The sequence below is a fragment of the Eurypyga helias genome, unplaced genomic scaffold (assembly GCF_000690775.1).
Source record: "Eurypyga helias isolate BGI_N326 unplaced genomic scaffold, ASM69077v1 scaffold1187, whole genome shotgun sequence".
Lineage (NCBI taxonomy): Eukaryota > Metazoa > Chordata > Aves > Eurypygiformes > Eurypygidae > Eurypyga > Eurypyga helias.
In genome coordinates this window covers 3845-31039 of record NW_010263642.1, presented here as the reverse complement: position 1 = coordinate 31039, position 27195 = coordinate 3845, and the positions used below count along the sequence as shown (strand labels likewise).

The window sequence follows — 27195 nt, the reverse complement described above, 5'->3', positions numbered from 1 at the left end:
AGACAGTGGCCTCAGGAAATACAGACTTGGAGGAAGCATGCTGAAACAAAATAGAGTAATTCCCTTAAACAAACTTAGATAAATCACCATTATAAAATCATTAGCAAGGTAATGAGCTATTCATGTCATTAAGCAGTGGCACGAGCTGAGCGCAGAATGTGAGTGTTGCTTTACTAGTGGGACACGTTAATTAATACATGATAGAGTGAAAAAGCTTTAAAACCCCCACCTTCGCAGAGCTGACAAACCCAGGCCTCCTGACACAGGGGGTACTAGCAGAAGGGGTGGCCATTTTCGCGCTACTTGTCTCGTTAGCCTCAGACATTAAGGAATAATCATATTTGAACTGCATGTAAGTCTTCCGAGCTAAGGAGCATAAGGTTTGTCTAAACCCGACAAATTTAGATTGGATATCAGGAAGAATTTCTTCATGGAGAGGGTGGTGAGGCACTGGAACGGGTTGCCCAGAGAAGCTGTGGATGCCCCATCCCTGGAAGTGTTCAAGGCCAGGCTGGATGAGGCTTTGAGCAACCTGGTCTAGTGGAAGGTGTCCCTGCCCATGGCAGGGGGGTTGGAACTAGATGGGCTTTAAGGGCCCTTCCAACCCAAACCGTTCTGTGATTCTGTGATGATGTAATGAATCAGGCATGGTGTGGTCTGAAAGAGCACCAGCTGATCTGAAACAACTCTCCTGGGGATCAGATCGGATGGCCCTAAGGTGTTTTAGTGTCTTCGGTGGCTTTTGGTGCACACAGCTTATGCCTCTGAACTGTGAGTCTGGCGAGGGCCAAGGCAGCGTGAGCGGCTGTTGCGGGTCCGCAGTGGCAGCGTGGCTGATGTCAGTGCTGCAGGAATCGAGCTGCCTAATTCTGTCACTGTAGCTATTAGTTCTCCCTTTTTTTTTTTTTTAAGGAAAATATGCATCTACAGATATTATCTCTCTGTTTCTCTTTTCTTTATCTCCCCCTTGGATTTCAGGTTTCATAGACCGTAGCAGTTCGATTCTACCTGACTACTATGCCGTCTTCAAAACATAACTAAAAGGAACCATAAGTGCTGGTATTACTCACTTCCCTGTTACGTACAATGTAAATCTTCTGAACTGCCTTTTTTAAAAAAAAAAAAAAAAGAGTAGAAAAATAAATATTAAAAAAAGGAAACTCGTATTTACATGTGATGGATACTGCAGCATCGTCAGACCTGCTGGTTCAAGCTTCAGTAACAGAAAATACCCCTGGTGGGAATCGTGCCAAGACTTGGCATCTATGTGTAAGACTTTCCTGGCATGTGGATTTGCCATACGTCTTCAAGCCCAGCTGCTGGTGCGTCCATTGCATCTTCAGGCACCCCCCATCCTGACAAGCCTCTGTCATCAGCTCCAGAGAGCCCCAAGATGGTGTTCAGGCAATCACTGGCCTGAATGAAGTCTCCAAATGACCAGCACCTATGGCAGTAAAGCACTTACACCAAACACTCCTTTCAGGCTGCGAGCACCTTACGAGGATGGGGAAGGAGCAGAACTACTTCGCAGGCCAGCCTGTCTGTCAATATGCCCGACCGAAAAGGCATTTCCTTCCCTGGAGAATTTCGTGCCCAGTCCATAGGCCATGCTCAGCTCCCAGGCGGAAACAGGCATCGAGAACCAGACTCCCTACCGCAGGCCAGCTCAGTCCTAGCAACTATTTATTTGTCATCTCTTTCAAGTACAATTTCCTACTCCCAGCTGTGATCCCACCAGCAGTGAGCAACAGGAGTGTCAAGGACAAGCAAAACCCATCCCTCCACGGTCGCTGCATGGCTTTCGCTCAGCTCGTAGCTTGTTTTCACACCCAGGCCTCGCGGTGGCGTGAGGGCTGACGCGCCCGGCAGCAAGAAGGGCTGGGATTCCCACCTGCTCCACAGAGGGACACACGCCAGGAGGAACTGGTGGTTCGATGAGGGATTTCTGTCCTCCCCATGTCAGGTGCTTCAAGAACTGATCCGAAACGGGTACAGAGACAAGCACGACAGATTGCGTTACCTGGCCTAACGAAAGGAGCCAGGCAGCGGTACGGATGGTGGGACTTGTCACCGGTACCCACGGCTGAGGCGTTGGGACAGCAATTGAGAGGTGTTCTGGTTTGCTTTTAATTTATTTTTATTGCAGCGGTTTCACACACAAGCAGAGCTCAGAGAGCTGGTCACTCTGGGCCGGGTTTACCTGCTGACTGGAGCGCACGCTTCGCGCTCGGTAAGCGTGCAAGCAGCCTTGTTGCATTCAAGAACGCACCTGGCAAGCTTCATCAAAGCTTTTCTGCACTGCGGCCCGCACCTCCCCGAATCACGTCCTTAACGCCAGCAGGCTGGGGCAGACATGGTCCAGGAGTCGTTCCCAGCTCTAACAAGAAACTATCATGCCATGTTTTGGGTCACTGGCCCAATGCACTGAGGCAACAGCACTATAAGAAGTTCCAGATTATTAACTTCAGGACACCTTTTTCTCTTCCACATCTTTGCTTTGACAGTCTGAACAGAGAGGCCAAAGTTTTCTACCACGTGGTTGTCATTTGTTACTGTTTTTTTTTTCCTTTCTTGCTGTCTTCCATGTGTCTGTCCACTCCTCTGTGCTCCCTCTCTACCTCCCCCGATGCCATGCTAACACTGTCCTTTACTGATTGCGGGCCGAGAAGCCTCTCGCACGCGAGTATCCGATGGCCAGTGCTGCTCAGTGCCAACACTCCTGCCTCTTCTCAGGCCTTGGTCTTGTTCCTCTGGTCACAGGAGTAAAACAGAAGGATCCAGGCGTAGCCCGCGGTGTTGCTGTGGCACCCAGCCTGCCCAAACGACGCTGGTGGTGAGGCTCGCGCGCTCCGTTTGCGCTTAGCGGGGGTACTCGATACCTCACAGAGCTGCTCTCCATCGGAGACGGCGTGAAAGCGTTTCGGTCTGACCCACAGCCATCCTCATGGTGCCACAGAGGATGGGCCATTAAATCAGAACTGGCTGGTGTAGGACAGAAGATGCTACAAAGGAGAGTAAAAGCCGGCTGGTTTCTGGTGCCTTGTTTTTGAGACGGCGCACCTCTGACGCGGTACGCTGCCCAGACAAGGTCACAATTTCCAGGGAAACACATGCAGCGATCCCTGTGGCACCAGCTCTCAGTGGCTTTACACACCAGTTCATGAAGTGTGTTCGGCTCAGTGCGGGAAGGATGGAGCGCTTCCGCCCTGGCCAGGAACGTACTGCTGGGGGTTGTGCTGGGGTTGGTGTTTTTACGTTCATTCCCACACGCCTGCACGCCCAACAAGAGTGCATCGCAGCTTTAGAAAGGGAAAACAAAACTGCAGACCTTTGGATCCCACACTGGCCCTGGCATCACAGCTTAGAGCTTCCACGTGAAAGGGAAGGAGGCCTTTTAAGGAGCGGTGGTGATGGAAGTGATGGGGCGCAGTAGGCCAGTGGGAGGGAAAGGCAAGGGTTGGGTTCAGCGTAAGATTAGAAGGAAAGTGGGGAAGCAGCAGGCCGCTGCTATCAGTGGGGTTTTGGTGCTGGAGATCCCAGGGGAATGTAGGGTGGTCTGTGGGCAACAGCACTATGAGTACAGCCACCGTCCCTCGTGGGCACGGACCCCAGCGGTGCCCACAGCAGTCTGTCTGGTAGCCAAAATAAACCCTTGGGTCTGGGTTGGGCTCAGAACAGCCAAGCCCTGGGTGACAGTCAGACAGTCACCCTGCCTTCATCCCGAGGGGCCCAGGGCACGTCCCTACCGACGGCTGAGCGGGTTGTCACGCTCTGCCCGCCTTAGGACTTGTTCTCTCCCCAGCACAGCTACATGTGGCTATGCTTTTTGCTTTTTCCGTTGCCTTTTTTTAATGCTGTTTGTTAGCTCCTGGCTGAGCAGGCAGCAGGACGCAGTGGAAGAGCCACTATCTTCCTCCCACGTTGCAAGGGGGGCTGACTGCTGGAAAGGGAGGAGGAGAAAGAAGCCATACAAAGCATCTGGCGCTGAAGTCAGCACCCAGAACTGGCACTGCATCCGGCTGTCGCGTCAGCAGGGCTGGGTATTGTGCGACGTTGCCCCGCGGCGTCCTTAGACAACCTTTCAGTCCCCGAGTGCTGCCGCGTGTCCCGTTTGCACGTCCGCCTCTAGCATCCGCCGGAGGTGGCGAGCAGACTGGGGCACAGCTAGTCCTTTTGGGTTTTCGTCGCTTCTCTACCTGGGTGAGGCGGTTGTGGTGCTGGTGGGGGTGAAACAGATCATGGCAGAGTGTCATGATCTCCTCCCCCTTCCAGCTGGATTACGTGGAGGAGGGAGAGACGACAACATTTCGGCAGTGAACACTAGTCACGCTCACGCGTATTAGGATGAGATTAACAGTAGTAATAAAGAAATGACATCAGGTTTGGAGACTGGAAAAGTCAGCACAGAACAAAAATGGCTCTTCCAATCATCCATCTCCAGGGCTGATAATGGAGATAATACTCTGGAGTCAAGGAAGACAAACATTCCGGTTACGATCTGCTGAATTCTGATGGGTTGTTCATACGCACCGTGTGCAAGTATCGCAACATCTGTCCTACAGCCTGTGGAAAAATGAAGTGGCAACTGAGGAGGGGGCTGGGGAGGTGGCGGGGATTGGAAAACCAATTCCAGAACTCCTCGACAAAAGGTTTGATCGTTTGAAAAACCAGCGATGGTGAGGAAACACGACGGTGGCGTCACCCTCCCTCTCTGCCGCCCCCACCCGCCGCGGGCTGTGAGGACGTGGCGATGCGTTCACAACCGGCAGGGAGGGTCAGCAGTGTGCCCACCCCCCACCCTCCGCCCCACTGACAGGGACTTGCAAGCTGAAGAAGTTTTCAGCTGGCAGGGACGGGGCTCAGGTCAGCTTTTGTGCCTAGAGAGTTCCGAGTGCACGCTCTGGACGTTACCAGAAGAGAAGGAGGGGGAAGAACATAGACTTTTAACTATTTCATGTTCACTGAAACTATTTAGTGAGCCCGTTACACACACGTATTTCTGCCAAAGGCTGACACGTAACCGCAGCACTTTGTCACCACTGCAAGCAGTCACCCAGCTCGCCCTCTGTTACTTCTACAGTGCCATCTCTGCAGCGGAAACACGGTGAACCAACACGGGGAGCACTTCCAACATGCCTAGGGACGGCTCGCACTCAGAACAATACATGGGCGAGACGGAAACCGGTAGTTAGAGGTGAACGGGGCTCCCTCACGTGCCTGCAAATAAATTCACTTTGTATAAATAGCCATGGGAGATGACGAGGCTAATTAATTTAAAAAAAAAAAATCAGGAAAGAAAAAAGGGGACAGATTATATTTCCCAGGTGTTCAGCCTGCTCAAGCCTGGAACAACTCTGTCAGTGAAGAGGGGGTGACGGGCACATCACCTGCTTTGCCATGTGTCCCAGTTACTCCTGCACCAGTTGTATTTTCCAGCTGATACCCAAGTGTATGTATATAGTTTGTCTTTGTATAGGAGTGAGTGTGGTGGCTGTCAATCATGTGCTCTTCCAGTATTGTAATTTAACAGATTATGGCTGTATGAAAACGATGTAAATAACTAGAAAAAAAAATTAAACTGGATCTCTATGTCATAGCTTTTGTACATACTGAAACTGCATGGTATTTAAATTATTGTTTGTCTCTGATGTATGCAGTTTCTTAAAAAAATTCATTTAAAAAAAAAAAAAGCATTCCCGTGCCTGTGTGGTTGATCACCCCATCCCAGTGGCTGGCAGCGTAACAGGGATACAGCCATGGGCACCAGCCCTCCTGCTGCCAGGCTCAGCGCGGCAGCGACGCCGTGTGCGCCTGGGGGGGTGCCCGCGCCACAGGGAGGGTCAGCACAGCCATGGCGGCACTGGGCACATCCATCCAAACGCAACCAAAACCCGCTGCTCACCACAGCGCTGTTGGAACAGGGCACGCTCTGACCAAAGCGCCTGCTGCCAGAGTCAACGCGTGGCGTTGCCAGTTCTGCCCCCTTCCCTGTTCCCAAGTCTCTGTCCGCCACGCAACACCACGTGGTTAGAGGAAACCACCACCGCGCAGCACCAGCGAGCGCCGTTGCTGTGCAGCAAGGAGCCGTGCCTGCGCACCCAGCTGCTTCCATGTCACCTTTGCAGCTTTTTTTCCAGAGTTTTCCCTGGATAGCTGCAATGGTTGCACAGCATTTCAGGTCGCCAGGGCAGGAAAAACACAAGCCATCTTCACAAGAAGCAGCGTGCACCCCCCATCAGTCTCCTCCTGCAGACTGTACCCGCGGTAACAGCTCTGCTTCGGCCGCTCTCAGAACCGACGGCACAAAAGCTCTGGCCCCAGAGGGACAGGTGGCACCCAGCATCCTCACTGCAGCTGGCAGGCAGGCGCAGGTCCCCTCCCCGATGCACACACAGGCTCCCAGTCGCACTGAAGTGACAGGTCCGTACACTTCAACTGGCCAAATGCTGCTCCCCCCCAGCGCTGATCAAAGCTCTGGTACGGGAGCTCCTTCCCTTGTCTCCATTTGGGTAAGTTTTCCATGACCTGACAATCCTTGGGTGTGTTTGTATATCTATTCCATTCTGGCAGCTGAGAAGTTGGTAACTCTCCAGTGAGGTCGGGATAAATAAAGTTAAGAAAACACCCCAGTTTTTGACAAAAGATCCCCTTCCCTCACAGCTTACTACGGCTCCCGCAGCAGCATTACAGGCTGCTTTGGTTACAGCCGGCAGTTTCTGTGCTGGAAAGGTGTTGGCGAGGATGACTTTGTACAGAGGACGTGAGAACGCAGCCCAGTCTCATGCACCAAGACCCCTACACACGGGCCGTGTTCATAGGTTTTAACCGAAGCATTCTGTAAAACTGCTCTGAGAAAGGGACGTGCGTGTCCTCACTGAAGTCCATGTAATTGCTAGTCACCAAATCGCTGCCCAACGCCACTTTCGGGCCAGAAACAGAGAGGAGGGCTGGGAAAAAGCAGTTCTCCATTAAACAGGCAGCCGGGGGTGACCAGCCCAGCCACAGCGTCTGCGCGTCCTCCACCGGCTGCTTCAAACCGCCTCAGAAAAACTCAGGAGAGAGGCCCGCGGGAGCAGCCGCCAGCCAGGCGCACCCCGCGGTCGCTCCCTCGCAGCATTCCCTGTTGATAGGAGGTAGAATACAACCACCTATATTTTAACACCTGTTTGATGAGCGTCCAAGTTCTACATCCATGGACGCATTAACCCCGAGAGGCAGGAGACAGACGTACCTGTTCGGCAACCAGTCTGGAATACAAGAGCTAGATCCATATGCACGCAGGTGTGTGCGCACACGCCCAAGAGCTCTTGGACTCTTCAGTCCAAAACAAAGGCCACTAGACATCTCATTTTTCACGGGGCAGGACGGGGGCAACATGCGGAGCCCACAGAGCAAATCCCGCAAAGGCAGCGGAAGCCCTATGCTGCCAGACGCACCCAGTGGAGCGCTCGCCCAGCGGCAGCCCTGCAGGCACCCGTGGAACGCGCTCTCCTACTTGGCAGCGCTCCACTATCAGCTCGGTGCCCTCAGCGCAGGTGTGGGGTGACACTGCTTTGCCGCCATCTCCTTCATCCCCGTTTTCCCCCTCGGATCCAGGTTCCAGCTGGTTTCTGGGGGGCGTATGGACACCACAAGCTGCCAGGGCAAAGGTGCAGATGGCGCAGCACACCCCCACCCCCATGCCCGCGAGCGCTGCCTGCCAGTTGCGTACCAAGTTCTCCCGCAAGCAGCAGAAGGAATGACGGGTTTGGCTTTTCAGTGAAGCAGGGCAGTGTGGCTGGGACCAACTGAAGGTGTCCCACAGGGTGGTGAAAGTTCCCTCCTATCCACAGAAACCAGCTCTGTACCACTATTACTTTATCAGCCTCCGAATTGCTGTATTTCAGCCCCTTTTGCCTCCACGCTCTCCTGCTCTCAGGGCCTCCGCCAGAGAGTTCACTCACCATTTTTCAAGCATCACCCTCTGACATCTGCCATTACTCTTCTCATCTGCAGTTTCCATCACCTTTGGACGCCAGCTGCAAAAAGAACTGGTGCGCACAACACAGGAGCGCACAGGCATGTGGCACTGCTCTGAACCCCCCTGGAGAGAAAGCACGGCTTGAGGGGAGAACTGGACCAAATTAAGTTTATTTTTCTTGTTTGCAAAGCCCACAAACAGACTTGGCAGGGAGAGACTTGAGGGGGGAGCTTGTACTCTCCCTCTCCAAAGTGAATGCTCCCGTGTTGTTTCTACTGTCTCTGGGGAGAAGCAAACGAAGAACAAACCCAGAGCCCACCCTCAGCAGCAAGGTCTGTATGAGCAAACGAGCATGCCGCAAGCACTTACGCGCTCGGCCAGTCAAGGAGAAATAATGTCAATAAAGACAAGATGTCTCACTTTCAAGCTTCTCAGGAAACATGACCATCAGATGACTTGGTACCCCGCTCCTCCAGAATGACACAGAGCTAACGGAAAACAAAGGTAAGCCCTGCCGGCAGTCCCCACCCAGGGAATTCAGTAGGAGGCCCGAGGACGTGCAGCTTCAAAGCAGTCTGTGTAAGGAACGAGTAGTCCCCAGTAGGTAAGTGACCACTCGAAGTGCCCGGCTGGACACAACAGCTGTTGCGGCGTTGTAGTTCGAGAGGTCAGCGAGGAACTGTGAGCCGGCCATGCCGCACTCTGGACTGACAGTAGTCTCCGGAGGGACAGACCACGGCTTCCCAAACGGCAGGATTGGGACTTGCCTCACGTTCACCCTGATCACCACGTGTGGGGACAGTCCCCGCTCATGTTTTGCTGCTCTCCTGGGAAGCAGGTCTCTGAGCTAACGCGTTGCGTTCGACTGAACGGACAGCACCAAAAGTTCACTGAGCATAGGAGCCAGATTCATTCTTTCGGTCTTTTGGGATTTCAGTTAAGTTTTTTCTTTCGGTCTTTTGGGATTTCAGTAAGTTTTTTGCTGTATCTTGCTGTATCCCTCATAAATCCACAGCAAAAGCACAGAAACGGACCTGTTAGCTCCACCCAGACGTCCCTTAGTGGATCAGTGAAAGAAGCACAGAGTTAAATCACCAACTATTCTCTAGACAATGCCCCACCTTCAGCATGGCCCAGAATGCCTTTTTTATCCCTCCGTTAAAAAAACACTCCGGTTCATCCTTTGTACGTGAAACCGAACAGCTGCACACAAGCTGCAGCTGAGATCAGAGTGGAGCAGCATTTGAGGATCCACCCCACGTACGCTGAAATGTTTAGGTAAAATTACTGTTGCTCCCACGGGAACACAAAGATTTTCACTGTGAGGGTGACAGAGCACTGGCACAGGTTGCCCAGGGCAGGGATGGAGACATTCAAAAGCCATCTGGACATGGGCCGGGGCAACCAGCTCTAGGTAGCCCGACTTGAGCAGGGGGTGCTGGGACCAGATGACCCCCGGAGGTCCCTGCCAACCTCCACCCTTCTGCGATTCTGTGGAAATGGATCTCTGTCTCACCTGTGCAGCTCTAGGACCCCCCTATCGACGGAGAAGGCTTCTTTCAAATTAAAAACTACACAACAAGAAGAAAAAGCAGCCATTTGTAGCCTTCAGCCAGAGGGTGACTGGAGGAACGCTTGCTGGCAAGTCTGGAGGCAGTAACACTGACTGGCACTTCTCATCCTGATTCAGCACATTGCTCCTCTCGGAATATGACTTACTGCTTCCCTTTCAGGACTGAAACCGCTGAACACCCTCCGTGCCACCATTGCTTGGGTTTTTAACGACGAAGCGATCTGCCACGCAAAGGCCAAATGACACATCCGTAACTCTGGGGGCGTTGCGAATAAGCTATGCAGCCAGAAGGAAAAATGTCATCCCTCCGACAGCTCCCGCAGCCATTATTTGAAAGCCTTGCGCACTGCATGCTACGAAATGCAGAGCCGTTACCAACGGAATGCTTCCGCCCTTTCCTGTCTGCAGTACTCTGCTCCCATGCCTATGCTAGGAAAACCCGCCCCATCTGCGGAGAGATAAATGATGACGCTGCAGTGCAGACTCAGCAGTGCCTTCCAGAGCCGGCCACAAACAAGCTTCTTCCCGACTGGGCAAACCCAGGCATTTCAGGAGCACTACCAGCAGTGTCTTGGAATCCAGCACAGACCATCCACCAAGAGTTTTAGGTGTAACCTGAGCTCCGTGCTGCCCCAGCCAGTGTGCGGGAAGGTAAAACCTGACCTAGTTTAAAAACAGAAGTGAAGGCCCTAAAGCATTCCAAGTCTGCACTATGCTGAGCACAAGCGAAACACACTCACTCAAGTGCAATGAGCCTACGTGGCACACTGAGCATCGACCTCAGTCAAGTGTTGCTTAGCTCTTAAGTCTTTATGTACAATCCCCTGGCCTACAAGACGTAGAAATAGGATTTCACGCTTCCACAGGAAAAATACTAGTTCTTCAGCAGATCCCAATCTGCGGCTAAGCACTCCGCTTTTACTTATACCACAAATTACATTTCTGTATTAAATTTGTTTTGAAATCTAACCCAAACAAGAATCAAATTACAATTTGGAGGCAAGCATTCAACAGAGGCGTTATTTATTACCTGCCTGTAATGCTGAATGATACTGACTCGCCCCACTGACTTTCCCCACACCTGCCCAAAGTTACAGTTTAGGATCGGACAGACCCACCTGTCTACAGCATCTTCCACAAAGAAGAGAGAAGGAGGGAAAGCCATAGAGAGCTGGACTGTGAACTGTCCAGCTGTGACAGTTCACATGGCTGTGAAAAGTTTTCATGGCTGTGAAAAGCCAACAGATGAAGCCTTTTAGGCCACTTGAGTCAGCCCTGGTCATTGTGATGTCCTCTGCCTCGAACTTGTGAGGCCTCTTCCAGAACATTTACCCGAAAATCTACAGTATTAACACAGAGTACATTTACATTCCTAGCAAAGGCATGATTGTTCACCAAACAAGCTCCAGCAGAGCTTGTTAGTCAATTCACCTTAAAAAACCCCTTCGAGCAGGAACAGTTCTATCAAGTATAAGTCACTTCTAAGTCACAGGTCAGTCCATTTACCTTGCTTCAAGGGTTAGGGTTACCTCCCCAGAGGCCAGAGAGCACACTCTCTAATCAGACAGCTGTAGCTGGCCAGCCAAGAAACACTCTGGACATGATCACGCCGCCACCAGGTACCTCCATTCCAGCTGTATTTACTGAAAAATACGTACATATCGATCACTATGCCATTAGCTGCTTTAACAGCATCTGTCCATAGAAGAGGCAGTGAAGAACATCACTGGGGGGGGGAGAGCGGTAAAACGTCTTTTCAAATGTCTTTTTTTTTCCCCCAAGGTGTCATCAGCGAAGGAAATTCCTAGACGGAGTGTGCTGGAGTCCCGCAGTGTGTGCGCCACAGATCAACAGCTTTGCTGACAATAGCGTCCGTGTTATCTTGGGGAATCTACAAAAGACCAGGGCAAGGTGCCTTCTCAGAGCACTTCATTTGGACGGCTTTGTTTCAAATAAAGATTTTCAATTTCCAGTTCCGATTTCATCTCTTTAGGAAAAAGAAAACGAAACCAGAAGCCCATCTCCCTGCCCTACACGTGCCATACTACCTCCAGGTTTTAGACAAAAAGCCGGTGTGGACAAGATAGTACGATGACCGCCCGGGCAGCTCGCACGTCACACAGCCCCAGCCTGGCATCAGGCAGAACGCACACCGGCCATCCATGACCACAAATGTACCTGATCTAACTAGCCTGGGTTACACCTGCAGCCCTGCTGCGATGCTCGTTACCGTTCACAGAAGGGAAGTTCAGGGTCAGGTTCATGATCCCACCCTTACATCATCAGAAAACCTACCTTGAGTCTAGACATTCACACTCAAGGCGCAAAAAAGGTGCCAGAAACCTACCCTGTAAGGAGCTTCCAGAAAAATCAACCTAACCTCATCTGCATATCCTTTTGCAGGAAAAAACCCTTTAGTATCACAAGGGATATTGCCAAATCTGTACAAACAGAGATAACACATTCCCCAAAGCCTAAAAGTCACTTCACTCAATGAAAGCCTTACCTCCCGAGAGAAAAACCATCATTCTCACCCCTCTGCATTCCCTCTTCACCTTGGTACTACTACACTGTTCTCAGTGAGTAATGTCGAGTATCTTATCTGCAACAGGCACATGACTTTAAGGCTGAGACACACTTTCATAAACCATAAATGGCAGTGCAAAGCACAATAGAGAACTTACATTTTCCAAAAACTGTGTTATCTTTTCTGCAGTATTCAGTGCCAAGATCTTCATCTTAAAGGTTAATAATATCTCCACAGCAACAAAAACAAGAATCTTGCAGGACCCGCTAATAACTTTGTCCCACACTCTACAAAAGAAGAAAAAAAGGAATCGTTAAACATTATTGTAGTGCTTATTTGCTTATTTACCTGCTAGAACAGTCTTTGTACAATCACCTTTTTCCAGATTATTTTTCTAAATAACAGCAATGTATCCAGTTATTCAGGTCAGGGTAAATAAAAGCCAGTTTATCAATTCCTAAATCTGTACAGAGCAGAGTGATGGCAGGCAGTAAGGTATTGACATGGTGTGTTCTTGTTTAGGAACAGAACTGCTTACAAGCTCAAATACAAAAAGCCAATCTTGTTATAATAGCCTGAACTGTAACAACTATTCTACAAGTGCATGGTAAAGGTGAGAGTTTTTCCTAGTGCAAAAAAGGAAACAAACTTTATTAGCAGGCCTAAAAAAACCCACCACTTTTCAAACAGTTAAGTAGCTAAAAATTCAAAAGGTTGCAGTACTGAACTACTGCTTCTCAAGAAGCAACGCATTCCAGGTCACTGCTGTATAAGATACAGGTAGGCTATACCAGCAGGATGTAATCCATGGTACTTAAATTAGACACAAGGAACAACTATTAAATCTTTCAATCCATCCCACTGTGCACAGACTCCCTCAGAATTACCTAAGCACTCCTACCACCTCTATGAACCTGGACCTCAGAGTTTTAACAAAACCTGAAGGGCTGGCCTCCAAAGGCTGCAAGTACTTGCGCAACCGAACTTTGACGAATATTAAAAGGGACCCACACTACTGAAACAGCCCGACACAATTTGAAACCATCCTTCAGCCAGCAGCTCTGTCTCAGGCCCGACTCAAGAGACTCAGGATGAAAGACTACTCAAAACCAGAGTGAAACCATCTGTCAGATGGCAGCTTTTATGGGCTTGCATTATTTTTTGTTCTGGAATTTTAAGAACTGTGTCGGAAAGACTTTCTGAGGATTGCTGTTCTTGCTCCTTCTGGGCACTTGTTAGAAGTGTTTCTCCTTCCAAATAAAGACATGTGGGACAAAGATCACATGCTATCCCCCCATCCCCTCCGAACACAGTAACACTGACTAGCACACATCTTCCACAGCACACCTATGAACTTGGATCTATGGGTGTGCTTCTTCCAAAGGCAGTTCAGCTTTTACAAGACCTTCACTCTGAGAAGAACCTGCCCTTCAGCCTGGAGCGCCAGGAGAACACGACGCAGGCATAACGTGAACTAGGACAGCTGAATGGAAGAGTAGGTATCACACCTTTAAACAAGGAGTTAAGAAGTGAGAGGCCAACAAAGGGCCACAAAGACGATAAAGGGACTGGAGCAACTCTCCCAGGAGGAAAGGCTGAGAGAGCTGGGGCTGTTCAGCCTCGAGAAGAGAAGGTTCCTGGGAGATCTGTTCAAGTTTATACATACCTGAAGGGAGGGTGCAAAGGGCCAGGCTCTCCTCAGTGGTGCCCGGTGACAGGACCGGAGGCAATGGGCACACACCTAAACATAGGAGGTTCCCTCTGAACATCAGGAAACACTTTTACACTGTGAGGGTGACCAAGCCCTGGCACAGGTTGCCCATGGCGGGGATGAAGACATTCAAAAGCCATCTGGACATGGGCCGGGGCAACCAGCTCTAGGTAGCCTGTCTTGAGCAGGGGGTGCTGGGCCCAGATGACCCCCGGAGGTCCCTGCCAACCTCCACCCTTCTGCGACTCTTTGTGAAACACTTCTGTTAACTCCTAGTGCGGGGTGGCAGCTGCTGTTACACAGGGCTTATTTTTCACACTGTGACTCAAGTCACTTCTTTGTCAGTTTCTTAACCTGCTATTCACATAATTCTTGTGCCACTATTTTCACCACCTCTCAATTCATCAAAAAATTCAGACTAGAATTTAACTTACAGTGAAGAAATGAGGAAAAGAATATGCAAACTCCTCAGGACTATTCTTAAGAAAGAAGGAAACACACAGAAAACCCACATGGGCCGATGGGAAGAAAAGCAATACCAATTTCTTTCCCCTTTGTAATTTAGTTTTAATTCCCTGTCTCACTGTGATTAAAAATCACTACATTCCAATATAGGCAGGAACAATAAATAAACCAAGATGAGAATCTTACTGCTTCCTTTGTGGTTCAGGCATCCCAGGACAAGTGATCGTTGTAAAATATCACACTGATGCTGAAACCGGAGGTCAGAAGATTTAAGCAAGTTTAAGCAAGGCTATGAGAAAACTGAGACCACAGTCCTTTTTTCCACACTGTACAGGCTATCCCTGTTTACTTCCAATGCATTTTTCTTCACAGACCTATCTGTTTAGAACCCAAGAACAGCTCCCCATGTGTTTCATGGGTATTGGAACTGTAATTATGAATTACAATACAGAGAGCAGCAGACCTCAAAAACAGGAAAGAATTTCTAAAGTTCATATTAAAGCTCACTTTAATTCGAATACAAACTTACTAATCTGAACATAGAATACCCAGTCTTCTTTCATTATTGTGCTTCCAAGTCTCCTGACTTCAGACTCCATAATTACATTGCAATAAGTTACATTTCATGCTCAGAAGACATGCTAATGTTTTCCTGCATTATTTAGTCTGATTCCAGAACAAATGTTTTAACAGCAGCAAAACAGATGCGGCACCCCCGTCTAACAAATTTCAGAAGAGGGTGCACAGCAAAGCGGACAATGTATCAGCACTAACCAGCTGCACCTGCTGGAGAATTTTTCCCTTTAACATTTCCAGCTACTGTTACTCTCGATGCTACTCCACGAGCAACAGTGACAGGGGAAGGACTGTGTGACACTCCGACGAACAGACCAGCAGTCGGCACCTTGTCTGTATCAGTAGAGCCAGGAATAGCAACATAAACTGTGTCAGAAAAGTCTTTACTTAGAACAGGAAAAAACCACAGCAGTTTCAAGGAAACATGTATTTTGATCATTGTATTCTAACGTAGCAGCCTTTATACAGTGTATCTCTACTGATGATAACATAGGTATGCTACTTTCACTTTTCAATATCAGCGATCACTTCAGATCAAGTACACTGCCAGAGATTGCAACTTTTTACCTGGTTTTTGATACTCCTAGAGATGGGAAAAATTTAACAGAAATGCCAGGCAACTTTTGCCTACAGCCCTACTGCAAATGCTGAAAAAGAAAGTATACACTAAATTCATTATGAGTTTTATGACCCTCATCCTCTATGAAATATAACAGTATCCAACTAACCACAGGAGCACTCCTTCAGGTGTTTATTGAACAGTGAAATAGCAGTAATGGCCACATGGAAAAATAAAAAGAAACAAGAAGCTGTGAAGGTAGAGAGCATGCCAAGGATTATGCAAACAAAATCATTTACTTTTCACTCAGCTTTTCCTGCAGACAGGACAGGGCTTACTCTGCATGTCCGTGCAGGCATGGCATTCGCAATGCAGTTTGAGGTCCCTCAACCTCCGCAGTGCAGAGTATACAAAAAGCATCACAGCATTTTTGCGCTCTCTTCTTCTGAAATACTACCATTAATCTCGCAGCTTTTCCCCCTAGGCTGCAGGGTAAGCACACGCAGCCTTATTCCCTGGTTCTGGTTCTCCACTCAGCCAGACCAGAGATGTTTAAAGAGAACGACTTGCTACTCTGTCTGCACTCCCGGGTGTCCTTCCATCAGTAACTGGGCATGGAGGGACATGATGAGGCTCGCACAAGTCTCGTCCTGGTGTTATGTCGTGATCTGGTGCCCATCTGTCTCCAGAGCTGGGAAGCAACTCAGTTATTTAAACAAAAGAAAACAGACTTAAGCTTCTCTGTAGTGGTAGCCCACGTGCACACTCTCATGCTTTCCAGCTCCGTAGCGAATTTAAGGCATTTTTCATATTTCTAATTTGTCTACTAACAAGTGACCTATATTTTTACCACTCGATGTAATTCACGCAAGACCTGGAGATCACAGATGTATTAATACATGAGGTAGTGCCAGGTTGAAGATTCCAGGAGAACTATCAAATACTTTGCCACAAACAAGTTACCAGAGGCTAATAACTGAACACTTCCCCACAGCTATTACAGTCGTGCTAACGCCAAGTTTTCCTGCAGAACACAAACAACGTTAGTCAGGGCCATGATACGTGATTGGCAACGTGTGGCCATTAAAAAATGCCTGGCTTACCCACAATTATATCTGCAAAGTTGTGCTGCTACTGCTGTAGCCGGATAATCCAGGGTGTCAGTGCTAGAACCAACTGGCCGCCAAAGGGCCAATTTGCCTGTAGAGCTGAGCCATAATGAGCTTTAACCGCGGGGCTCTCTCCCCGGCCGAGGGCCCACACAGCACCGTTTGAAAGCTTATGTACTGTGAAAGCGTGCGGCGCTTACTGAACAGACCGGAATCGCTGCTGCAGGATTTGAGCCAAGAGGGCAACAATGAGTACAAAAACAAAGGTGTGATCCAGCTCTCTCCCTATTTCAGAGACAGTGAGGCGCTCTGTCCCTCTTGAGCCCCTTCATGTTCCAGGTGGGATACAGAGCCTTGAGGACACAGTGCCTTCAAAGTGGCCAGTCTGCTCCTCTTTCACCAACACAGCACCTTTAAGAAGTTTGTTAAGAAGCTTGTTGCATAATATGTCAAGTGTATTAGGGCAAGCAAAACCACTGCATAAGCTCAAAGGAAAAGTTTCTTCATGAAACCTGTCTATATACATTTTCCAAGCCCATTTAAATTAATCTGATGCATAAATTTTACCTATAGTATGACTAGAAGCGTGCTATAAAACAGTATTTATACTGAATGACAGTGCCTGTTGGGAGTAAACCTGGTGTTATGCAACTTGATCTCACCATTATCAGATAAAATTTCTGCACAGCATATACAAATCTTGCACACTTTACAGATAAAAAGAAAGCTATGATACTTAGATTTAGCTGCCTGGCAGAGAAGACTCCAATTTCTAGAAAGCAAGCAACATCTCTAAGAAATCCTGTGCTAAATGATAAGGTTAAATTAAATCATCAGAGACTGAGCTCAGATCGTGTATCACTTGACAAAAAATAAGTAAAACTCACAGGAGAACTGGAGACCTCAGCAGTTCCAATGCTGGCATTTGGATACATTTCACATTAATATTCAGGCTTCTAGATTCTACTCCAAACCAATTCTCCGAGCATTAATTAAGTTTATCTGTCACGTGCTACCCATGAAGTATGTTATTTCCTTAGCAAATGAGGCCATTATGATTACAACTGAATAATTCAGAAACCTAAACTGGCAAGAAGCAGTGCACTTCTCTGTTCCCACAAGAACTGTTGGGAAAAGGGATTGCTGTACCATCAGAAGGACCAACACTGCTATTTGGGTTTACTCCAGTGATACAAAAAGCCAGTATTTTTACCTTTTCCATGGAAAAAAAGTGCTTACGAAATTTCAGGTCATCAAAATACTGTGTTTCAGTAAGGTAAAACAGGATATGAGAATTCTAAGCAGTACACTAACAAAGTTTGATATAAACGGACTGATTCAAAATGGTAGAAGTTTGACGCTAAAGATTGCAACAAGATGAAATATGAAATGAAAATTCTTCTAGATTTTTTCTTTTATACTATCAAGATGACACAGCTACATAAAATGTTCAATTTTCATCAGAAATTTTTAAAACCCTAGATCTTCCAACAGCAAAACTGCTCTGATGGAAATTCCCCTTTCAGCTCTCGTTCTCAGCCGTAAGACCTAGCAGCAAAATGAAATCACATAAGCTCCAAATAAAAATATCTCCTAGAAGACATGTAAAGAGGTTCCTAATGCAGCAGTTGGGACAGGCTACTTCAGATCACAGAAGCCTACAGGAAAGGAGACCTGAAGAGACTGGCAAGTCACAGGTAGAGCAGTCATTTCTACTGAATGTAGTTTAAGTTTTAAGGCATTAATTTTCAGACAGAAAGCACAGTGAAGCAAGGTTCATCATTATCTGCTGAAAAGTAACCTACAAATGCAAACACAAGAGAGATGCAGGCAAGCCGTACGTGTTCGACTGCATTTAAGGATGTCACAAGCACTTGACACATGCTTACATAGTTTGGGTAGCCATAAAAGAAGTAAAAGCTTTTAACCATCACATCATGCACATCCACTACAGAGACGACTATTTCGGGGCCTTACAGGTGCTTCCCGAGAAGAACCAGCCACGTAACAATTACCGTGCTGCACACATCATAACACCCAAAGGTCTATTACCAAATCCCTCCGTTCTGGTTCAAAATGTTTTTTCCCTCTCAAACATACTCCTTCCCATCAGTAAAACATACAGAACCTCAAAGACCAGGGTACAACAAGACTAGAGGGCATGATTTCTAAACTGATAGCTTGTTCCCTAAAACCCCCTTATTTTCATAAGGGCAAGTAAAACCTTTTTAAAACAGCTGTTTCCCACTTTCCCCTGTGAAATGTTAAGTCCCAGATAAACCAGCAAGGCTGCATTCAATTTATGACCAACTTTACCACCACAAAGCATTTTACAAAGCGCTCTGTTTCCAAGCCAGGTTCCCTAGACTAGCCACTGAAGTCCCGGAGGTGCTGGACTAGAACTTCCCCTGAACCTTGTTACTTCTCAAAGTTTTCAGGCCCCTGAAAATGAAACCATTCTTTCCTTTTTGCTAAGAGCTGAGCAGGTGGGAGCACCTCTCGGTAAGGCAGAAAGGACACGCTTCTCTACACCTACCTTAAATTTTCTGATTTCCAAGAGTTCTCAGGCCACAGAACTAGAGAAACCATACAAGCTTCATTTCAAAAGCCCATCAGTGAAGTGTCACACCTAAGAATTTTCTCCTTTTAAAATCCAGACAACCTATTTCTAGCTGTAGAGTCCTGATGCAATGCACTATTTCATTAATTTTGTAATACTCAACCTGCCCTAGTACTTTTTAAAATAAACATTATGTCATGGTTTAACCACAGCCAGCAACTAAGCACCACACACTCACTCATTCCCCTCTCCACCCACAGTGGGATGGGGGAAGAATTGGAAGGGTAAAAGTGAGAAACTCATGGGTTGAGATAAAAACAGTTTAATAATTAAAAAGAAATAATAATAATTTTTTAAATGTAAGGATAAGAGGGAATAAAATAACAGACCAAATAAAACCCAATAAAGACAAGTGATGCAAATGAAAACAAATGCTCACCACCAACTGATGCCCAGCAAGTCTCCAAGCAGCTGAGCATGACATCGTTGATGTCATATGGTAGGGAATATCCCTTTGGTCAGTTAGGGTCAGCTGTCCTGGCTGTGTCTCCCCCCAGCTTCTTGTGCACCCCCAGCCTCGTTGCTGGTGGGGTGGTGTGAGAGGCAGGAAAGGCCCTGACTCCGTGTAAGCACCAGTCAGCAGTAACGAAACCATCAGCGTGTTACAAACACTTTTCAGCACAAATCCAAAACACAGCCCCATACTAGCTACCTTGAAGAAAATTAAATCTGTCCTAGCCAAAACCAGTACACATTCCCAAAATCTGACTACCATTCAGCTATCTGTCACTAGGGGGATTTGAAGTTTTAAATTCTAGGCAGCATTAAGTGTCTAACAGAATCAGCCACTGTATTCAACTCCAATCTTTTTAGAAAAAAAAAAAAGAAATTGAAATTAAACTTTAATTTCAATGCAAGAAATGATCACACAGATTATCAAAATTGCAGCTGGCAATACCCAGCACAAATACAGGCTGAGCAGAGAATGGACTGAGCGCAGCCCTGAGGAGAAGGACTTGGAAGCGTTAGTCGATGAGAAGCTTAATATGACCCAGCAATGTGTGCTGGCAGCCCAGAAAGCCAACCGTATCCTGGGCTGTATCCAGAGAACTGTGGCCAGCAGGTCGAGGGAGGGGATTCTCCCCCTCCATTCCGCACTCATGAGACCCCACCTGGGGTACTGTGTCCAGCTGTGGCACCCGAAGGATATCGACCAGTTGGAGCAAGTCCAGAGGCGGCCACAAAGATGCTCAGAGGGCTGGAGCACCTCTCCTGTGATGAAAGGCTGAGAGAGTTGGGCTTGTTCAGCCTGGAGAAGAGAAGGCTCTGGGGAGACCTTATAGCACCTTCCAGTGCCTGAAGAGGGCCTACAAGAAAGCTGAGGGGGGGTCTTTTTACAAGGGCCTGTAGTAACAGGACAAGGGATAATGGGTTTAAACTGAAAGAGAGGAAATTTAGATCAGACATCAGGAAGAAGTTTTTCACTGAGAGGGTGGTGAAGCACTGGAACAGGTTGCCCAGAGAAGCTGTGGATGCCCCATCCCTGGCTGTCTTCAAGGCCAGGCTGGATGAGGCCTTAGGCAATGTGACCTAGCAGAAGGTGTCCCTGCCCATGGCAGGGGGGTTGGAACTAGATGAGCTTTAAGGTCCCTTCCAACCCAAACCATTCTGTGATTCTGCATCAGCAACAAGTGGAATCAAATCCAATTTTATAATTTCAAAGTCAACAATGAACTCCGCTCCATAATCTTACAACATAAGGAAAGCTCTTTGCCTGCTAGTGATGACAAAGAGCTGGAATTATTATGTAACTACAAACAGAAAGAAAAGAAAGAGAACTTGCCTCTGTAAACTGGACTCAGGTAGACAGCCTGCAAAACACTTCTTAAACCAAAGATCATAAGGGAGTTTACTCATTGCAGCACATGCTTTCAGATGCATTAGGAGTCTGTTATCTTCAATGTTCAAATACTGCTCCAAGAATTTTGGCTGAGAAAGAAATTGAAAAATTTTAGATAACTCAGAGTACCTTCACCGTTAATGCACACTGTAAAGACAAGAAACATCTCAAAAATTCAATTTGCATCAAATAACATGTTAAAATAATTAAATTACATTGCTTTAACTAAAACCATCATGTTCCAAAATACAAGTGTTGCTGATTTTCATAATTAGCTAATTAAGTACTTAAACAACCTCAGGTTCCTTAAATTGCTGACCACTAGCAGGGCTTCCAAAAAATGCAGTATTCCCTAATGCAAGGAAACCAATGAGGGCTTAAGGCAATGCAGAGATTAAACGTGCACTGATTACTGCCACCTTCACAAGTAAAATTGAGTTTCAATCACCTCAAACCTAATCACTTTAGCACACATCAGAAATCTACACGCAACGCAGCAATCCCCAGAAAATCAATTCTGAGAATAAATCCCTGTACCACATATTAGAAGCTGGACATTGTTTTCTCGTTTAAAAATCCAACGTATTTAGAAGCATAAACATATGGATAATTATTCACCTAAAAATGTGGATGGTTTTGTTTAAATTCTAGTGTAACACAATACACATTTTCATAAATTCAGGAGTACCTTTATGCATCGTCATAATTAGGTAAACAGCCATTGACTTCAACTGTCAAAAGGAGAAAAAAACATCCTTTGTCCATATTCTAACATCCAGAGTCTTGGTACAATGTTCACATTGAAACAAAAACTTGAGGAAGACACTTGGCACAGTCTACGTAGGGAGAGCACACACCTTCCTTAAAAATGCTCCTCTGTCCTTTGAAAGGAATTACAGAAATCTGTATAGCTGAACACATCATCTCTAGCAACAGGAGGTAAGTTTAAAAAGTATTTCTTGGCTCCAAAGCAATAATAAAGGACATGCATAACTTTCTGCAATTAATTTTCATTCAGTGATGGCTGGTGCACAGGTACTCTGCCACTTCTACCTCAGTGGCTATTGTTAACTAGAAGTTTCTTATATGTTAAGACTATTTTAATAATTACAAAAGCTTTTGTAATTTTATTAAGTATGCATTTTCTTTACAATCAAATTTTAGAATTAAAACTAGTAAGATAGAAATTTAAAATTACTATTATATGAGAGCACCTAAATTATCAATGCCAAAACAACTCTATTCCACCTTTTTTTTATAACTTAACTTGGAACTGTTGTTCTGAAGATGCAGTACCCTACTCCATTTCTAAAGCGAAAAAATTGTGCTTTGTCTATCACCAAATGAGCAGCATATGGATGCCAGAGATGCAGCCTAAAAAGTAACAGACATACATCAAGATGTCCTTAACTTTGTGACATTTTTAACTGTTTAAAATAAAGACAATTCTTAAGTGACCTATTTGTGAAAAATATAATTCAACTAGATACAATGTAAGCTTTAGCTCATCTAAAAAGAAAATAAGGTGTAATTGAGGACTACCACATAGGAAACAAAAGCAATTTCTAATGTTATGTCAGACAGTGTCCTTCAGGACGGCACAATCGCAACACAAGAAGCTCTCCTCCCGTTTTTCTCCAAACAGTTGGTGGAACAGAATCCCAGGGTGTCACCTCTGATGCTCCAGCTGTCCCCATATATTAATGCTTTCCATGACTGGTTCTCCTCACCAGAAAAAAAAAAAAAAAGTGGGGTTCTTTTCCTCACCAGTTGTTGTAAGGAATCCTTGTGCTTGCTGTTCAGCTGATTCACAAAGCAACTGACAAGCCAATAGCATTCTATGGGATCCTCCACCATTTCCTCCATTGCTTTAGCAATAGCAAGAAACACTTCATCTTCAGGTTCCTGGAAAGCAAAGCCAGAAAGGTGAACTACACAGATGTATTGGATTGTCTGATTTAAATTATTCTTATGTTCATTTTCCCTGCTACTTGGGAAAACCAACTGGAATAAACGTACACAAAGAGCTGTTCTGACATTCACAAATAAAACACCGGGCAGCAGCTGCATTATGGTGACAGACACCTATTAAAGCAGAACAAATAAGACTTGTCTTGCTTTTAAAACCAAGACACACAACAGGAGATTGGAACAACTCTGAATCAAAGTTCTGAAACGTTCTAAAATAAGATAATATCACATCCTAACAAGGTAGCATCAATCCTACTTCCATGACCCACATTTTTATACTGCATAGCAGCAGGTTTTAATTCCATTCTTTGCTAAGGGCCAATCGGACCCCTCAAACACCTTTGTCATGGATGTTAACAGTTACTGACAAAAACAATGTAGCCATGGGCTGTATGCCTACCTTCAACATACAGAAAACCATCTGGTTAGAAATATTTGTCTAGGAAGATGCATATCTCCTCCAGGTGACGAGTATCTTATTCCCCACACCACATGACCAGAAGCACATGATGGGCATGCCATCATCTTTTCTCCTGAGGATGCACTTTCTTAACAGATGAATCGGCATGTTGAAACCACAGTTAATGGTATGACTGCACATAGGGTAGATGGAGGCAAACTAGCTCTAAACCAGCTAGACCTCACGCAAGCAGCTAGCTCAGAAGTGTCTAGGCTGGGAAGATGCGCAAGGAAAGGTTCTATGCTTGCCCCGTTTGTTAGTCTTCCTTACGCAGGCAGTACTGACTACATTAGGAGGCAGGGTAACAAGCCAGATACGTATCCTCAGCCTGATTTGCTGTAACCATCAGCAGCAGTAAGCTATAGTATGACAGGCTATGGCACAGATTACAACTCACACAAAACACATGGACAGTCTACATACTAGTGGGACACGCCTCTGCTACACAGACTGCTGTAACACACACGTACCCCTGCCTAAAGCCTCTGTTTTCAGATGCACAAAATACATTCAGCAGGCTTCTGTGATTTGTGACAAACATTACAAATTATTTAACCAATCCAACACCATCTTTATACTCCCTCTGCCTCCACAATAAAACACCTGCATTAATACCAAGCAGCAACCTCTTACAGGTCTAAGGGGACGGCTACTGCACTGAAAACCGGCTGGCATCAAGAGAACAAATGCTTTCTGCAGCAAAACAAACCTAAGTTACAGGACTAATAACCGTGGATCTGCTAAACACCACCTCTATGAAACCCCAGCACAGTACTGAAGGCACCTAGTGCTCTGCCACGCACTGACAAAACTCCTTGCTCAGAAAGCAATACTGCCCTAAAAGGGATGAATTTTCAGCCCGCTGGGTCACAAGCCAAGATCAGGGAAATTTCTCTACAGGAAACTTGAAGGGGAGGATGACCATGTTCCTAGGCAATGGTAAGGGCAGGAAACTCCAGTCCAAAATACTACTGAATTTTCCATGTTAACTTTGTCTAATCTTTTTTTTTAAATTTATTTTATTTTTAACTTTTTCTAAGTACTATGTCAAATTTTCTTATTACAGCTGAAAAAATAAGAAAGTGAGCTGAGTTAGAGTGAACATGGATAAATTAACATTAAATACAGGATAAAATCCATTTCAGAAAGTCCCACAGCTCCTTTCATCACCTCCTTTTTCAGAGGCTTATGTATAAGATCCACACATTTTTATCATCACACTATAGATTTATCATCAAAAAACAAAAGACACTTTCAACCGTATGTGAGTACACTGTAAGACACAGAGTACATGCATAACCTGGCAGAAACCTGGATCAGTTCAGACTGACAGAAAAAGGAAGTCAGTACCTTAAAGTCTAGGTTTGAAAAATGAATAATTTAAATATGTGATGTACTTTGCAATAAATTGCTGCTTGTACTGGCTCTGAATTATTCTTGTTTCAGGACATTTTATGATCTATGAGCTCCAGTAGGATTATGTCATTTTCATTTCAGTGCTATAAAGAAACTGAAGTGTACTAGGGCACAAAAGGCTTGAAGCCTAGCAGGCAAAATACACAAAGACATTTTAAGGCACAAAACCTTACATAAGTACTTAAGGGAAGAAAAAGAGAAAGGCCTTTTGACTAAAAACCCTTACTTTATACTAGTACTTATCTGGTTTCCATTCACCCTACTTTGCCTATCTTACATGCATTTGTGGGGTTAGTTGCAGTTCCATTTCCCACAGGTTTATAGTTTGAAGTTTAATAAAACCCTGTATTTAAAAAACTGATAAAATGACAACTGACCAATGGAAAAGCCAAGTTTCGAGGCAATTTTCCTGATTCCAGCTGATGTACACGAAGGAAGACATCTACCTGCGGGGTTGAATCATTAATAAAACGAATTACACGAAGAGCATGATGTATATCCCAGTACTGCTCCTTCCGGTACTTCATCACCAAAGCATGAGATTCATGGTGAGGAGGAATAATTCCTGAGGGGGGGGAAATAAAAAAAAAAAACCCACCAAAGAAGTTAAGCAACTGTAAAGAGATAAAGCAGAGCACTCACATAGGTTGAATCAGCTACAGATTAAAACTTAAGAATACCACCCAAACGCCTTGTGAGGTAATGTTTTTTTACTTTATTAGCACAACGCAAATATTCCTCTAGTTTCCCAAAAGGTAAATTAAAAAAGGAGGGGAAAAAGCTACCTAAGGAGAGAGGCAGAGAAAATTCGACTGCTTAGCATCTCTTCTGGAGGTCGTTAACATTCCACTCAATCCTTCCCCTCACTCAAGACTCAACCTTGCCATGCTCTGATGTTCACAGGGAAACTGCCACAGGCTTCAACAGAAGTAAGATCTCATATATACCAAGAAAAAAGAAAAAGCCACTTGCATATCACTAGTGGAACAGAATTCTTCCTGTTGTAGAAACCCATGAGAACAAAGTATTCTTCAAAAATCAATTCTGAAACAGGCTACCCTGCTTTTATCTCTTACTTAGCAAACAAAAAATATTTCTGTCAAGTGTTAAACCACAAAAGGGCTGAGTTCTAGTAACAAGCAGAGCAGACAGAAAATTATCTTCCATTTTCCAACTGCAAACCTGTCTGCATTTCAAAAGCTGGGACAGAGCAAGACATTTTTCACGTTATGCAAAAATAGAGTCAGCACCATGACTTTGTATGTACATACTGCCAACTGCCTTCCTCAGATACAGACAACTCCCTTAGGCAGGCAGAAAAGCAGCTTAAACACAGGGATGTCTAGAAACCCTCAAGAGTCATAGCTGAACAGGAAGTTAACAGACACATCGCTGACGTACCATGAAGCTGGGACAGCATCGAGCCTTGGTATGTGCCTGAGACAATTTTGCTGGCAGGACAGGATCCCTTTTGTCAAACTAACAACATTATTTAGAGGAGACGTAACACCGCCCTCCAGAAATGGACTGGGCTGTTGTTCCACTCATTTAAGGAGAGATAGTGTGCACTGCTCTTCTGAATACCAGCTTTTCTAACGAGTCTTGACACCGAGATGAAGCATAAGTCCTCGTACCCCTGTTCACCACCCAAGGAATATCCAGAATGGCAGTATGTGTATCTGAAATCACTCTGGGTTTAAATTACAAAATCCTTTTAAAAAGTCAGTGTAATTGTTCATACAGTTAACTCAAAAGGTGTTTTGTGTTATGATGTGATTCACAAATCATCCTATTTAAAACAGTCAAGCATCAACCACTGGCTCTGCAGTGAGCTACAGGTTTGCCAAGAGACTGCATTTGGCTATTATAATTTTGGCTGAAGGATCTTGTACTGAGTCACTTGTCCAAACCTCCTACACTGTATTTACTACTACTGCTATTTTAAAGGATGCCGACTACTTCACTAAGGCCGAGGGTACAAGAATCTTTTTCATCCTAGAAGCAGTACTCTAACAGCAGAGCTTTTTATCAGATAAGATCGCTCTGTTAGTTCCATGATCAATGCCAAGAACTTCAAGTTTTATAATTAGAACTGGCACCTTCTGCACTGTCCATTTACTAACTCCCACAAAAAAGGCTTACAAATCCAAATGATCAGGAATATGAAGCCACAATTTAAACTGGAAAAAATTGGAGGGGGAAAAAAAAGAAATACTAAAAGCTTTCTTAAAACTCAGCTAAAACTTTATAATACATTATTTCAAACTCCAGACATTGTAGTGGAACATGGAGACCAAGAAGGGAAACAGAAGACATTTACTTGAACCTTGTTCAAGACCACGGCACAACGTAAGATGAATAAACATCCTAAATGAGAAAAACTGTTTTGTAAAATACTCATTCTGAGG

General features: G+C 45.8%; 2 protein-coding genes across 4 annotated transcripts in view; one reads left to right on the top strand and one right to left on the bottom strand.

Annotated features, from left to right (window-relative positions):
* The window catches only part of PHACTR1 (phosphatase and actin regulator 1), a 20576-nt gene extending 19450 nt beyond the window's left edge, over positions 1-1126 (top strand). The window contains exon 5 of the mRNA XM_010156113.1: positions 979-1126. Within this exon, the coding sequence (XP_010154415.1) occupies positions 979-994 (16 nt within the window). The 3' untranslated portion in view covers positions 995-1126. The remainder of the gene's footprint in view (positions 1-978) is intronic.
* Positions 1127-11161: 10035 nt separating this feature from the next.
* The window catches only part of TBC1D7 (TBC1 domain family, member 7), an 18050-nt gene continuing 2016 nt past the window's right edge, over positions 11162-27195 (bottom strand). For 2 of the 3 annotated variants that reach the window (XM_010156110.1, XM_010156112.1), the window contains 5 exons: positions 25165-25352; positions 22708-22845; positions 20884-21029; positions 12218-12347; positions 11162-11424 (listed from right to left, as the gene is read on the bottom strand). In XM_010156110.1, coding sequence (XP_010154412.1) covers positions 11338-11424; positions 12218-12347; positions 20884-21029; positions 22708-22845; positions 25165-25352 — 689 coding nt within the window. In that variant the 3' untranslated portion in view covers positions 11162-11337. The remainder of the gene's footprint in view (positions 11425-12217; positions 12348-20883; positions 21030-22707; positions 22846-25164; positions 25353-27195) is intronic. The other variant, XM_010156111.1, reaches the window with a different exon arrangement.